The sequence below is a fragment of the Octodon degus genome, unplaced genomic scaffold, assembly GCF_000260255.1.
Source record: "Octodon degus isolate 3935 unplaced genomic scaffold, OctDeg1.0 scaffold00008, whole genome shotgun sequence".
NCBI classification, from domain to species: domain Eukaryota; kingdom Metazoa; phylum Chordata; class Mammalia; order Rodentia; family Octodontidae; genus Octodon; species Octodon degus.
In genome coordinates this window covers 21,981,667-21,997,360 of record NW_004524584.1, presented here as the reverse complement: position 1 = coordinate 21,997,360, position 15,694 = coordinate 21,981,667, and the positions used below count along the sequence as shown (strand labels likewise).

General features: G+C 42.1%; 1 protein-coding gene across 2 annotated transcripts in view; it reads right to left on the bottom strand.

Moving 5' to 3' along the window:
* Positions 1 to 15,094, bottom strand: part of Ice1 (interactor of little elongation complex ELL subunit 1) — a 52,481-nt gene extending 37,387 nt beyond the window's left edge. For both annotated transcript variants that reach the window (XM_004625272.2, XM_023706566.1), the window contains exons 1-3: positions 14,800 to 15,094; positions 1,470 to 1,528; positions 892 to 926 (exon numbers count right to left, since the gene is read on the bottom strand). In XM_004625272.2, the coding sequence (XP_004625329.1) occupies positions 892 to 926; positions 1,470 to 1,528; positions 14,800 to 14,883 (178 nt within the window). In that variant the 5' untranslated portion in view covers positions 14,884 to 15,094. The remainder of the gene's footprint in view (positions 1 to 891; positions 927 to 1,469; positions 1,529 to 14,799) is intronic.
* Between the last annotated feature and the right edge of the window lie 600 nt (positions 15,095 to 15,694).

Genomic DNA, 15,694 nt, shown 5'->3' with positions numbered 1-15,694 from the left:
GATGCAATTGCTGGGACAGAAAAGCATTGTTGAAAGTGGAAACAAAGCAAACTTCCACCGACCTCTCTAGGTATGTGCATTTATTTCTGTGTGAGAAATTTTACATTTTTTATGGGAGAGACTTAGATCAAGTGTTATCATCAAAAGATCCAGTTACATACCCCTTTGTCTCATGGCTAAGAAAGTATTCAACCAAGCCAGCTCCACCGTGGGGCCTGCTCAATGCTTTCTGAGCAAACAGACACTCTAAGCCTGGGAAGTCTCCTCTGATCCTTCCAGATATGGCTTAGGAATATACAACTCCACTAGCTCTATTTCTACAAGACTTTTTATTTTTTGTTTTATGTATTTATTTTGGCACCAGAAATCTAACTTTGGACCTTGTGCTTGCCAGGCAGGTGCTTGTGCCTGTGCCACTGAGCTGCACCCTAGCCCCAGATTTTGGATATATACACTAATTCTCTGCAAATCACAAGAACAATTCAGAAGTGCATTTCCTCACACTTTCAAAGTTCTCACAGTGCATTTCTGGCAGTTCAAAAACAATGCTGAGAAAGTGCCATTCCAGTTATGCTGTCTCTAAATTAAAGGACATATCATGAGATGCCACACCCTTAAGTACATGTGAAAGAACCTCTTTTAAGAGCTGACAACACCTTAGCAAAATCAGAAGCAGTGACAGAAACAACACCAACTACTAGATCTCCCTGCTCATCACTCAGCACCCCTGACCGTGACAGGGCTTGGAGTGGTCCTCCCTCGAGGGAGCACAAACACTGCCCTCCAAAAGTTTTGAAAAATCTCTCTCATACTTCACACATCTCTTTCAGGCATTACACATAAATAAATCCCAAATTCAAAAGAATTCAAAAGTCAAAAGTAAAAGGATATCATCACATTTCTTCTGGTATTCTGTCAGCAAATTGCTAAAATAAAGAAAATAATCAAGTTACTTTTTAATGTACAAAATACACTATGATAAAAATCATGTTTCAAAGCATACAAGGCAGCTTGTCCTACATTTCCTACAACAAATGTATGCTAAGTTAATGTATCATCTGAACTTCTTCAAAGCACTGCACTCATAGATAAGCTTTTAGATTAAAATCTTTTCATCTAAGTAGCATCTTAGCTATAAACTTGTAAGTCCCTTATAAATAATTAAATTTCAAATTGTGGCTCTAAATACTATAAGAAAATATGATATCCAGGGTAAAGGTAAGAAGATGCTAAAGACAGAAAACAGCTTTGAGGGAAATTCCAACACAGCCAAGTCATGTCCCACTGTCCCCAGATTCCTGTTTTGATGGCTGTGAGCCACTCATCAAAGGTGCAGGTTTCTGACAGGAGTGAGTTTATCATAATCAGTCCCACGAATCAGGCCTGCTCTGGGGACTATCAACCACAACCAGCTTCAACTGGTTCATCGCGTTTACAAAATTCTGCCAAACATGTGCTATTATACTTACTCAGTATTGATAATTTTTTGTTTCAAGGTAATTAATGCTTCAACATATTCATTTAAATTCTGAAAGAAAAAAGGATAGTCAGATTTACATTTTTACTTTAAATGTAATTATTTTCTGAAATGTTTATTACAAAACATAAGCATCTGGTTTAATATATTAAAAATACAGAAATGTGTGAGTCTAAAATTAATATTGTGTGTACACACACTCCTCCATCCCATGTTCTTCCCCTGAACATCTTTATGGGAATGCTTTTGTGGCACTCACTGAACCAGAGTTTAATATTAACTATTTTCTGTCACTGTTAACCACCAGTTTTCACTTCCTGTTGTTTTTCAAAGGAGTTAAGATTATCTAGAAAGCTATAAAATATTAACAAACAGAAAAATAATAAAAGCAAGAGTAAGAATAAAGCAAACTAGAATATTACAATGAGGCCAACACTAAGCGAAAAAAATAACTTTATAAAGCTCTGTATTATACTTTTAAGAAGCAACCACAATTTTGGCCCTAAATTACTACTATCAACTCCACAAAGGAAAACATTATCACTCTTCAAATGTTCCTAAAATTTAAAACGTGATTTTTTTCTTTAACCAATGCTTTCCTTTAATGTCTCCCTTCAGAGTTTTAAACATAACCACACTAATTTTCTCACATTAAATATATATCATCCAAGGGGCTGGGAAGACAGCTCAGTAGAGTAAGTGTTTCCCTGGCAAGTGCAAGGGCCCGAGTTCAATCCCTGGTACCAAAAAACTTTTAATTTGTATCTGTGTATTCAAAATGGTTAGGATAGATATAGCTACATTTTCTTAATGAATAGAGGGATTTGTTCTAATAGTTTTTGTAAACAGGATATCATATCTGCATCTTGTACAACAAATAACCACTAGGAAGACAGTATGCAATGTGTTAATTATTGAAACTGTCCTACCAATTTGATTTGAAACTGTCTCACTGCTATTTGTTTCTCAGTAAAATTATGGAAAAAAATAAAAATAATTTTAAATTTAAAAAACAAAAACAAAAACAAAACAACAACACACACACACACAAAAAAAAAAATATATATATATATATATATATATATACAAGCTGTTCAATTTTCATGGAGTATCTCACAAGTCTTTTCCTTGATAACTCAAGTGATCTTGACAGTACAGCATTTTCACTTATGCTGATGCTATAGGGCATTTTCTTTGCAGTTATACTAACACATTTTAAAACAAAAAAATCTTCATGCTAAGACCTACAAAGCACAAAGTGTAATGCTACCCCCTGTCAGCACTCCTTTAAAATTCCCGTAACATTTTCGAGTGGTTACAGCACATGGAAATACATGTAGATGTAATCAATATAACAACTGTCTAGTGAATTTACCACTTTGCAATGGGTTTATTGCCTATTCCTTGAGGAGACTCCTCCAGCTTCTCTGAGAATGAAGTCCAAACCAGGCAGGGCGGGAACAGACTACATATTTATAAAACAGTCAACACTGAGCCTACAGCAGGCCACCACCCACAGCTCATCCATCCATGACCACAGCTCCTGTGAGCTCCTGCACCAGCTCTCTACCTGAGTCACCGCTGTGACGGGGGAAGATTTTTTCATTTATTAATAGCATTAAGAAATTTTCCTAACCACTTCTGGATGTTCAATTTGTTTCTATTACTAACAGTCCGTGAATGTGCTTGTTCACTGGTGTGGCTGCACTACTCTTATAAACTGCAATATTTGACAGACAACAAGCTCTTATCAAATGTATGACTATAAACACATTCACCAACTGATCATTAAAATATGCCCACATACATTGCTCTCAAAGCTGAGAAAGGAGGACAGCAAGCCAGCCTACCCAACTCACAAGAGATTCAGTCTCATAAAGGAAAAATGAACTGAGGATATAGCTCAGTGCGAAGGCCCTGGGCTCACCTTCCAGTACATTTAAAAAAAAAAAAAATATATATAGATAGATGTACACATATATGTCTACATATCTATATATGCACATACACACAGATATATGCACACATGTACACACCTTTTTAATATTCATATACCTGAGAATGTCTTTTGTGTTAAACCTTTGTTTCCTGACATATTTACAAAGTTCTACCCAAATCAAAATGATAAAATAATTCCTTTATATGTTATTCTAGCATTTTTAAGTTTTCGTATCTATACCTACAATTCTTCTAGAATTTATTTAGTCTAAAGACTATAAAAAATGTCGGGGGCTGGGGAGATGGCTCAGTGGAATAAGCACTTCCCTGGCAAGCGCAAGGGGCTGAGTTCAATCTCTGGTTCCAAAAAAAAAAGTAAATCAAAAAACATTAGACAGACTCTTCCGTAACTCAGTATTTTTTATCTTTCTTCCTTTAAAGCAAATCTTTCATTATACACAAATTCTACACAAATTATAGAGGTAAATACATTTGAATGCCATCAGCCAAAATACAGGGTGATACCTCCACAATTTCAAGATAGACAAAGATCTTTTAAATTATATACTGAAGGACAAATTTGTTCATGTACTTCACAACATAAAAACTTTAGATTTCTGTATGGCACTTAACACTACAGATCTATTTTTCCCACCACTAGAAAAGACTGGAAAAAAAGCATTGGTAAGGACATCAGAAAAGGAAATCTCCGACTGAAGGTAGTAGTACCTTAAAAGCATTTTGGGAGCACACACTAAAATGAAAGCACAATGATCATTTTGCCTATTTTCATTATCATGCGCTTGTTCTCTGGGTCCCTTCCCTACATCTTTAGTCTAGATGTTCTTCCAAGATAATCCATGTCTATCACTGGCATGAGTGCCATCTGTTATTGTTTTTATAACGTTTCCTACTTGGCTCTTACACAGATATGCAGGAATATTATCTTGTTTATTGATTATATTGGATTTGCTCATCTTAAAACAATGTCACAAGAATACGGATGAATATGAATGTGTGCATATATACAGACATGTACACATATATGTCTGTACCCATCAGTATGTATGTATGTTTTTGTTTTGTTTTGTTTTTGCAGAACCGGGGATTGAACTCAGGCCCTTGTGCTTGCCAGGGAAGTGCTTATTCTGCTGAGCCATCTCCCCGGCACCAGTATGTATTTTTTAAACACCAATTGGATCCAATTTGTCAACAACAACAACAAAAGTTTCCAAAGTAAACACGGTAGTGTTCATGTATCTGCAGATTTTCCTGGAAGGTGCACAAACATGCTGCATCTGCCACCAGCAATGGTTTTAGTCTCCCTCTGCCCAAGCTTCCTTTCGTATGTTTGCCTCGGCCTTCCTGAGCAGATGAAAACCTCAGCACAACACTGCAGCAGGACTGACAACAGACATCCTGCCCACACTTGAACTGACTGCATCTGCTCTTCAGCACTACAGGTTTTCAGTTGACATCCTTTGAGCAAGTCATTTAATTTCTACCCACAGCCTGCTGAAAGACACCATCATTTAAGATTAAACTTCACCACATAAATATATGCATCTGGGCTGGGGACATGGCTCAGTGGCACAAATGCCTTCCTGACAAGCACAAGGTCCTGAGTTCAATCCCTGGTCCAATAAATAAATAAATAGATCTATTTAGTTTTCACATGTTAATGATAGGACTTAATTCCCATGTCATTGCCAAGTGGTTGTAAATCCTTGACTTGACAGCTCAGGGGGCTTCTGATTATAAGAATGCAGAAAAAGACACTGACTTAGCAGGCCAAATGTGATAATACTACAGTTTAAGGAAAATATTAAAATAGTATAAAATTTTAACACAGCTAATATGTGGTGCAGCAGTTCTGAGTGCATATTACATACACCAGCAATGGGGTACTTATAAGATTTCCATGTTAAAATTTGGAGAATGAATTTTCATGAATTATTCATAAGTACAATTTTTGTAATAATTTTAATTGGTATGAATAGTATTAATATTTACATTTGGGCAATAATTATTCAAAAATCAATCAACTAGACTCAATCCATTTTTAGAGTTTTAAATTAACTTTATTTAGTAAAAAGATCAGTAAAAGTCTTTTTGTACCACCAGTGGTACAAGCCATCAGATTGGTCAGTTACACATGTAACACTAGTGGTTCAAGTCAATGGTAACATATTGACGTGCTTGCTCCTTTTACTCATGAGTACACTAGATTATAACAGATTTTCTAATGTTGAAGCAGCCTCCAATCCTCCTGATGTAAAAACAACTGAATCTTTATTTAGTCTGTTTAAACACTGATTGGATCCAATTTGTCAATATCCAACTGAGACTATTTCTTCGTCTGTGTTCCTAAGTGATATACCTATACATTTCTGCACTGTATCCAGCATTCTCAATGTTACATGATTCACAAAATTAGATAGCTTTTCTTTATTCAAAATGTCTGAGGAAGTAAGCCATGACCACTTCTTATGTATAAGTTTTCCAGAAGTAGAACTGCTGGGTCACCAATAGCTATGGGTTGAAGAGTATCCCATTCTCAAATTGCAGGCTAAAGCCTAGCAGCAACCCCCTCCCACCTCAGAACAATCTTATTTGGAAATAAGGTCACAGCAGGTATGACCAGGTTAAAATGAAGTCACATAGGATTCTGGTGGGCCCTATTTCAGCCTTCTGGGCAGAGTATAGGTATAGCACCTGTCTTTATACTCTCCCTAAAATCAGTTAAAACTACAATTGAAAGAATTTTTTTTTTTCTCCAGCCCCAAAACTGGCAGGGTTAAGAAAAGACCACAGAAGACAAATAGAACATAGTTTTGAGAACACTGATGAAGCAACCAAGGATGCTCACAGTGGGGAAAGTGACAACCAACCCCACTTGTACTGCAAAACTCCAACCAGCTTAGGGAATGGGAGACCAGTTGCTCAGAGAGAAGAATTAGGAATGGAACTAAAAAGCACAAGTTGGAAGTTTTCAGATAAGCACCAAACTCCAATCCCCAACCCTGCACAATGCCTCAAAGGAACTGACTGCCCCCCATCATCCAGCAGGAAGCTTCATTTCTGAAGGGAGGTCTCTGACCAGGGGAAAAATCAAACAAGGCCACTTCACCACAGCAGAGTGACCTAAGCATAAACCTAAGCATGCTGATCCGACATTCACAGTCAAGGCAGGATCTAAACACAAAATATCAGCACAAAATTTCAAAATACTAAAAACAAAAGCAAACCATCTCTAAATCCCAAAAGAAAAATAAAATGAAAACAGGTCCCACACAAAGAATCTGCAATCATTCAATATCAACATTGTAAACCAGAAACCTAGAAAGCAAAAATCTTTCAACTTTTAAAGGAGTAATAAAAATTCTACACAGTAAACATTTACTAATCCTCAAAGTTTCCACAAACTTCCTTCCTACAGACATCCTTTCTCAGAGAGGTCCTGCAAGATAAGAGAACACGCTTTGCCAAAAGAATGGAAGAAATCAGGAGAGATGATGCAGGCCAGAACATGGAGCTGAAGTGAACCCCTGGGAAGGTAGAGAAGGACAGAATTTCTCCCCTAGGAAGAAGATGATATATACATTGGCTGAGATGAAAAGCATTAAAAGATTTGTGTTTACATCAAACTGGCACAGAACTGCATACAATCTGGATGTGTACGTAGTTATTTTGAGAGATGCATTTAAACTATAATTTTTTTAACAAAACTGACTCACCTCTTTTTTCCTATTGTCTTTCAAGTTCTTCACTACTGTAGCTCATCTCCCACCTTTCTCGCAGATGTCATGCTATACCTTCAAACACTATGCCAGAAACATCAAAGAAACCTGACTCTAGAGTTGCACACATCTGTTTCAAATGCCTGTCCCACCAGCACTTGTTAGCTGAGTGACCACAGACCTTTGCCTGCCTCAACACAATTTCCCCAATTTCCCAGATGGGAAGACTGAAACATACAGAGATTAAACAGCTGGCATGACATCAGCATTAAACAGGTTAAGCCATATAAAATGTTCAAAACAAAGCCCTGGCATAAAATATTCATCAATATTTTCAGGATGAAAAGCTAGACTAAAACTATAATTATTAAGGGACACAAGAAAACATGAAAGGAAGAAAAAATAGCAGTGTACACCAGAGTCTGGCTCTAAATTCATATGCAGCCACAATGTTAAGCCTAAACATTAACCCTCAGTACACCAAGAAGGTGGGGAGAGGGATACAACACAGGTGTGGCACAATGCGGGCATTAAGAACTCCATCCTCACCTTCCAATGTTAGAAATCAAACAATCAGGCCTAAAAATGATAAAATGGGTACAAAAGCAGTCTATTACTCAACAAGAAGAATGCTCTATACTAAACATATGAAGTGCAAGCAACTAAAAATGCTGTGTTTTTTTTTGTTTTTGTACTTTAGGGAAGGGTCTACAGGGTGTTCAGGGCCTCACTAGTAGATCAGACTTGTAGTGATCCACCTGCTTACAACCTCCCAAGTGCTGGGATTACAGGCACATGCCGCCATGCCCAGTCTCAATTGCCTTCTCTGCACATCCCAGGGGTGGAGCCAGCACAGCAGGCCCAGGGATCAAACCCCTGGCCCCAGCACCTGCTTGCAGGCGCTTTAATTTGCTGAGCTATTCAGCCAGCCCAAAATGCTGTGTCTTAAAAGGAGGCACAGGTAGAGCTGGGGTTCCAAGATGTCTTAACAAATTTCACGTGTAGTTCTCTCTAAATTCTGTTTACACAGAGCTCTCATAAGAATAAAACCCTAAAATCACAAAACAGCATTATAGAGGGGATAAAGGACAGTGACCCTACAGCATCCTAGCTCTCACCTAACATTATTCCCTAAGGCCCAGCTGCGTGTTGGTTAGAATTTAGTTAGACACTAGATATTCTAATAAAACAGCCTTCACCAGCTTCCTCCTCCACTCCTCCACTCCGGTTCAGATATCCTCTGACTCCACACGAGCCCCAGAACCCAAGCTCAGCAGGATGTGCCTAGGGGTCAGGGGCTCAGGATCCCCTCCTGACCATACCCATCCCTTGCTTCAGTCAGAAGTCAAGGGGTCAAGGTTCTGCAGAAGGCAGCAAGGGTCAAGCGCTCTTCCCTTCCAGGAAATATGAGGGTGCTGTTTCTTTGTTAATTGCTTTTTTCCCTATTCTAGCTCTCTAATTCTGGTACTTCTGGGGTTGACAATCCTTTATCAGAAGGGACTGAGACCAGAACTGTTCCAGATTCTAGAATTTTTCTCATTTTTATAGAATTTACACATTGAGTAGCCCTCATCTGAAAAGGTCCAAAATCCAGAAAACAGACTGAATTTTCTGATTAGGGGTGCGCAACCTGTATTATGTTATCGGCCAGAAAACTAATTTATTCTTAATTCTCTGATCTTTTCTCTTTCTTGTTTTTCTTTGCTTTGGGGGTGATTTTCTGAAGTTTTACAGCCTTAATTCATTTATGAATTTCCAGAGCAGCCTACTCTCTTATTCTAAACTTTTTTGTTCTCTAGCTACTGTTTGTCTGTAACAGACTATTCTCCTTCTTCCCACCTAATACCCTCCTGGCTGTCCTGATGGCACACGCCTGCAATCTCAGCATTCTCAGAGTATCACCAGAAGTTCAAAGCCAGCTGGGGCTGGAAGATGGGGATGCACACAGCACCCTTGGCCTCTCAAAGCTGGCTGGCCACAGTCCTTGCAGCCCGAAGTGTATGTGAGGCAGAGTTAACACAGCAGCCTTTACTTCACTCTCCTCAGAAAAGTCTACTGACCAGGATAGACCTTGGCTGGCATCTGGAAACTCACATTTCTAAGAGGTGCTCTCCCACCATTCCCTGAGCCAATAAAAGGGAGCTGCTGGGCCAAAACTGTGCAGTGAGATTTACAGTAAACACCTGTTTTTCTTCTAGGAGCCTGGAATTTGGGCATGTGGTGGGCAAAGGGTACTAGACAACAAACCCCAATAAAACATTTGGAAGACAGTACTTCACCTGTGCTGACACAACACAATGCTGGGAAAATTGTGACATGTGCAAGTCCAGTGAGAGCCTGGAAGTCAGACCTGGTTTCCCCACCTCATTTTGCTCTGTCTCCTCTCTCTGTACTAAATCACACTCCCAAGTATAACTGCACCAGAGTCTGTGAGTACCGCCAGCAAACCGATCACACTGGGCACAGTCTCACCCTCCCAACACAGTGTGATCACCAACAATGTCTCTAGGCCTTGCTCCATGTTCCCGGAGGAACACAATGCTCTACTCTTTCAACTGGCACAAATGTGAACAACAAAGACTACATAAAGCCTAAATGAAGGCGGGCGAAGAGTCAGAACAACAAAACACAACATACTCCTGCCAGGTGCTTAACCAGGAGGATGCTATTCTTAGGCAGGAAGGCAAAATGTGAATGGACTATATGTGTGGGAGAGAACGGCTGGGCGCTGTTGACACAAGGAGTCAGGAAGTATGCATCTTTCAAGGAAATACACCCTACACTTCACTTGGGGCTCCCTCTACCATAAGCCACTTCACTCCTCCAAGCCTTTCTACAGCTTGTTTCCTCAACCTACAACACTGCCCTCCCCATCTCTTCCCTCTTGGTTAGCTGCAAACCCTTTTTCAGACTTGAATTGAGATTCACTTCTGTGAACCTTCAGAGGTCACAGAAGATCCTCAAAGTTGCCCTTCCTATACCTGTGTGACCTCAACGACCAAAATTTATTATATTACAGGTACAGGAAGGTTGCTTCCTCTTTCAACTACAACCCCAGGAGAAAAAAAAATGTCCATGCCTCTTCTGCTCATGATTGTATGCCAAGCCACATGCCATTCACAAACACATCAATGATCACTAAATGAATTACAATTTTAGAAGCATTCCTTGTCATACCATGATTTATAAATCCATATGTCTAAAAGAATATGTTTTTCAAGTTAGAAACAACAAAGTTCAAACTTCTAGGAACTATCAATGCAAACCCACCGAGTTTTTATAAAAAATAAACTCCCTTGTCCCCAGGGCAGCCAAACACTAAACTGATCAAATTCAACCTAGTTACACAGGTTAAACAGTTTCAAACTGTTATCTGGATTTACAAGAGTACAGTTATTTTGTTCTGCACTGAAGTAGAGTAAAATGGGCCCTCCATCAAAATAAAATGACTTACTTCAGCTAACTTGCTTGACTTAAAACCATGCAATGTAAGACTTGCTTAATTTATGTAACATCACCATAGTTTGTTTTTTTTTTGTTTTTTTTTTTTTAATTTTTGAATTTGGTACAGGGCCTCACTACACAACTCGGACTCATAGTGATCCCACAGCACTGGGATTACAGGTGTGCAGGACCACACCTAGACCACACCCAGACTTGGTCACAGGCTCAGCTCGCCCGGGGTTGGTAGGGCATGAGGCACCAGGGATTGAACCCAGGTTCCTGCACTTGCCTAAGCAGGCACTTAGTCTGCTGAGTTATCTCAATAGCCTTACCAAAGTTCTGCAACACATAGACATTGAAGTACAGATGAGTAACAAGCCACTATAATCAGAGAGCTAAGGTGATTTATAAGACCATGAAGGGGTGAATGAAACATGCTCAGGCTATCCACTTCTCCATAAATCAATGATCTCAGCAAAGGCAACGTTAAAATGTTTACCCGCATCTCTGTGTCTCAACTACTGCATTTCTTTAACTAAGAAAGTAAGGGGGGGGGGCTGGTGAAATGGCTCAGTGGTCTAAAGCACCTACTTAGAACAAGCTTGGCAGAGCACAGGGACCACGGTTCAATCCCCCAGCACCACATGCCAGCCAGCCGCGCCCCCTGGTGGACTGAGCTGGCGCCACACACACACACACACACACACACATAAATAAATGAATAAAATTAAAAAGAAAGTAAGTAAGTAAGGGGGGAATAGAAAATGAAAGAAAAATTTTCAGTGCAAGTAAAAGTTTGTGTAATTCAGCACACAGCCTTGTTAACTTAATGTTACCAGTCAAAATGAAGTCACAGCACGCACAGCAAAACTCCTATGTGTTTCTTGTATACCGTTTCCAAGGCCAGTAACTTTCAGCACATGAAGCTGCTGGGCAGGACATCTTCTCTCTGCATGTAACCACTTTAGTTTCTCTCATGCAAAAGTTTAACCCAAGTACAACATTGTACTACACTTGCTGTGGTAATAAACAGTAAATACAGAAATGCCATTCCTAAAGATGACTAATTATCCATCTACCAAGTAAGCAATGCAATTATTTTTCCTCAATTCTCACTTTCCAATCTTGATTCCCTTCATAGCACACCCCTGTTCAACTCTCTCTTTCTCCTTTTCTCACCATTCCAATCTCAGTTTCATCAAAGGATACTCATCAGCCAGCTGGTCTTACTCCACTGACTCCAGCTGTTTTCAAAGCTGCTTTTAAGTAACAGAACATGCTCCCTGATCTTCCCATCCCCACGTTCTCCCCATAAAATTCTTAGGATAAACTCAGTGCTTATGCAAACTGGCCTCCTCTACTTCTTTGCAAGTATTTGAGGAGACTGCAGAGGCTTGTGCTCCACAAACAAAGGTAAAACTGGCTGAAAACTCCCAGTCCTGGAGCCAATGCAAAAGGTCAGCCCCACACGCCCCCCATCCTCCCATCTTAGCCAGCTTGTTCGCCTTCTTCCATCACAGTTTTCAAGGTGAATCAAGATTTAAATCTCTGAACCTTCCACTTTTCCTGATACCATTTCCTTCTGTCAGTTTCCCACATGCAGAATCTTTATCTTCTTTATTCTCTACCTAGGAAATGTCAATTAATTAAGGCTTTTATTATCACTAGTGTCAGTAAAATAACTTACTTAGATGTTCCTTCTCAATTCACCCTGCACTATACCACCTACTTATAAAATAAACACAGCTATGCAAAAACTCCACCACTCCTTAACCTAGGCAAAAACAGGCACAAAACTTCATGGTCAGTACCATCAGGGGTTCTCTATCATTTGCCAGAAACCTTTTCTCTCTCAGCCTCATCAGAAAACTAAAGAACCATCCCAGAGAGACTGTTGCCAGCTGACTACCTTTTCCCCCCAAAAGGCACTGCAATTCCAGGCAACAAAAACTGAAACGCAATGGTGCATCCTCATCAAAGGTCCGCAAATGAAGGCCCTCTGGATAGCCATATTCATTATTTGACATATTTGCTCTTGCACCTCAAGGACAGAGCTGAGCAAGTAAACAAGTTCTCAAAGCCTGGCATTTTATGAATTTGCTGCTTTCAGAAGTTTAGCAATTGCTAGATGCAGAGAATTAACATGATTACTTTTATCTCTGTTCTGAGAACCAACAGTGGAATGTGGTGTAGAGTGAGGGACAGAGACTCCTCCGGAAGTTTGTACAATAATCTCAGACCAAAGCATTTCAAAAGGTGGAAGTGGTGAAGAAGCTGAAACGAAGGTGGATAAGAAACGTAGATCCAGGACAACCAGCTGAGGACTTCACGTTGTGAGGGGAAACAGGCACACCAAGGATAGCAGCTAGTTTCTGGCCTAAACAACCTGAAGAACAAACACAGTGGCTACTTACAGGATGGAGACCACCATGGGTAGACACATTTGCCAGATCAGATCCACTGCTGAAAAACAGTGACACCAAGAGTTCTGTGCAAACACCTCCAATAATTCAGCCTCATTCACAAAAGCTCCAACCCTTACAGTAGCCAACCCACATCTCACCCCTCTGCCCTCATCAGCCCTAGAACACTCAATTCACTGCAGCCTAATTAGCCTTCTTGTTCTGCTTCAGTACACCAGGAGGCTCCTGCTTCAGGCCCACACACTTGAGGCTTCCTCTGGGATTCTCCTCAATATTAAGAGACCCATCTCTCACCCCACTGCTCAGATATAACTTTCCCAGGACTCTAAATTTCAACAGCTTCTTACCTCCTCCTTCTCCTTCCCTTCTCAGCTCTTATCACCAATGCACATATTACCTTCTGACATAACTAATGAGTTTTGTCTTACTACTTCTTATAATAGAAAGCCCCAAGAGCTCAAAAATGTCTTTTTCACACACTAGTAATTGTAGGGCCTAATTCATAGCAGGTGATCAATAAATATGTTTGACTCAAAGAACTGCCTCAAACTACAAACACAATGTATTAAAAATTCTGGAAAATTCTACTTGGGATTCTGAGTTGGAGGAGGGGCACGTTATACCTACACTCCATAGCCGACTAATTCAGTTTCCTTTCTACCTGCACCAGCAGCACATTTCCACCCTCTCCTGGTCCCAAACCTTAAAATGCATGAAATCAGTTCATAAACATTGTACTTAAAAGAAAACCAAGCTTCTCACAACTATCACGTCTGCATTCCTTTCTGGTCTCATCTCCAACTATTTTTGCACCATGCTCCCGCCAACGAGTGTCCTGCCTACCAGAGACTCCTTAATCAACACCGGCTCCTTTCCACCTGTTAACCTCCTTGCTATTTTCTCTTTTGCTGTACTCTTTCAATCATCCCCAAAATACCTCCACCTGATCACCCAGCAAAAGCTCGCTGCCTTAACATTCTTCTCTACTTCCTTCCCAACAGGTAAAGGCTTGTAGAGTCTCCCTCAAACCTAGGCACATCTTACTTGTGAGAGTAGATCGCACCGACCTAGTTCACCGCAATATCCAGAATGCCTAGAACTCTCACCACGTAGCGGAGAACTAAAGACACTGACAGTACGATGTCAATTGAGACTGTAATTATCAGGTAGTTAGAAGGGTCGCTGGAAATGAATACGTAGGACTATTTTCCCGACTCCCATAAGACCCAGAGCCAGACTGTAGCAATTCCGAACAGGAAAAAATAGCCCACGCAGATGTCTGAAACTTCCAGTCTCTGCACGCCATTAGCAGATTAATCAAACTGACAGGAAATTTGACTTGATAAATTGCCTGACTTTCTTTAAAAATTAAGCTCGGGGCGGAACATCTGATATGAACCGAAATGCATTCCGCAAACCTTGAGGAAAAAATGACACAGACAACCCACGTGTCACAGAGGATCACGCCTCCAAGTAACAAACACCGTACTCAGGATGGGCCAACGACCAAAAGCCTCAGAGAGGTCACGTCACTCAACATTTCAACTGTCACTCAACAACCCCAAAAATCAACTTGGGAAGCCTGCAGCGGGAAGCGGAGGGCGCCTCGCCCGCTCCACCCCCTTCCACGACCGCAGCTCTGTAAAAGAACTCTCAAGTTTCGAGCCGAAACAGAACCAACGGAGGATCCCTAAACAACCTCGGAGAAAGGGCTGGAGGCGCTGGGCCCCACGGTCCCGAGCGGAGGACTGCGCCCTCGTCCCGGGAGGCGTCGCACCTGCTGCAGCGAGGCGCAGCCCTGGCACCGCGCGAGGTCCGCCGCCGTCCCGGGCGCCGCCGAGTGGGTCTCGCCCGGCATCATGGTCTCGCCGGGCCCGCCGGACACGCACACCTCAGGGGCCCGCGGCCTCGGCCCTGCCCTGCCTCTGCTGGTGCTGCCGGGGCCGCCGCCTGCCAGGCCGCTTCCCGCCGGGTCCGGGCGGGTCCATCCGTGCACAGAGGTGCCCGTGGAGCTGACGAAAGGCTCTCGGGACCAGAGCCGCCTCAGGCACTGGAAAGAAACGCTACCCGGCGCGGCCCCGAGCGCGACGCACTCCATCCAGGACCCCGCCCCACCCAGGGCCGCCCCGCCCCTCGCCGCGGGGAGGGCCTGCCCTAGATACTGCCTGAAGAAAAATGAGGAGCGGAGCCAAGCGAAGACGCTGGAAAGATGCCTCAAAGGAAAAGCCAAAGAGCACACAATCGTAAGAAAGGCACTCCTTGCACTTCTAGAGCTAGGTCCGTTATTGCTAACTCACTGTGCGACAGGCCTCCTATAGACACCTAAATCTTTAACCATGGAGGCGGGGCCAGCCAGTGACGTAACGCCACCGCCTGCTGGTGTGGTAGGACCCGCTTCCCTGCTGGGAAAGTGCGCGATTTACAACCTCTGCGGTCCCGGCCGTATCCGGCCCGCCCGGGTCTGGCCGTGGGAGTGACAGCCCAGGCCTCGGGACTCCTCAGGCCCCGCTCCGTGCGCCTTCGCGCCTCGCCTGGCCGCTCCCCTTCGCCCGCCTGCTCCCGTGCCTTCTAGCCTCTCGCTGCTCGTGCTGTTTGTACGCCTGTCGCTCCGGAAGCCCCCGAAATCCCAGCGGCAGGCTCCCAGCCCCACGGTGGGTGCCGCTCCCGCTCCG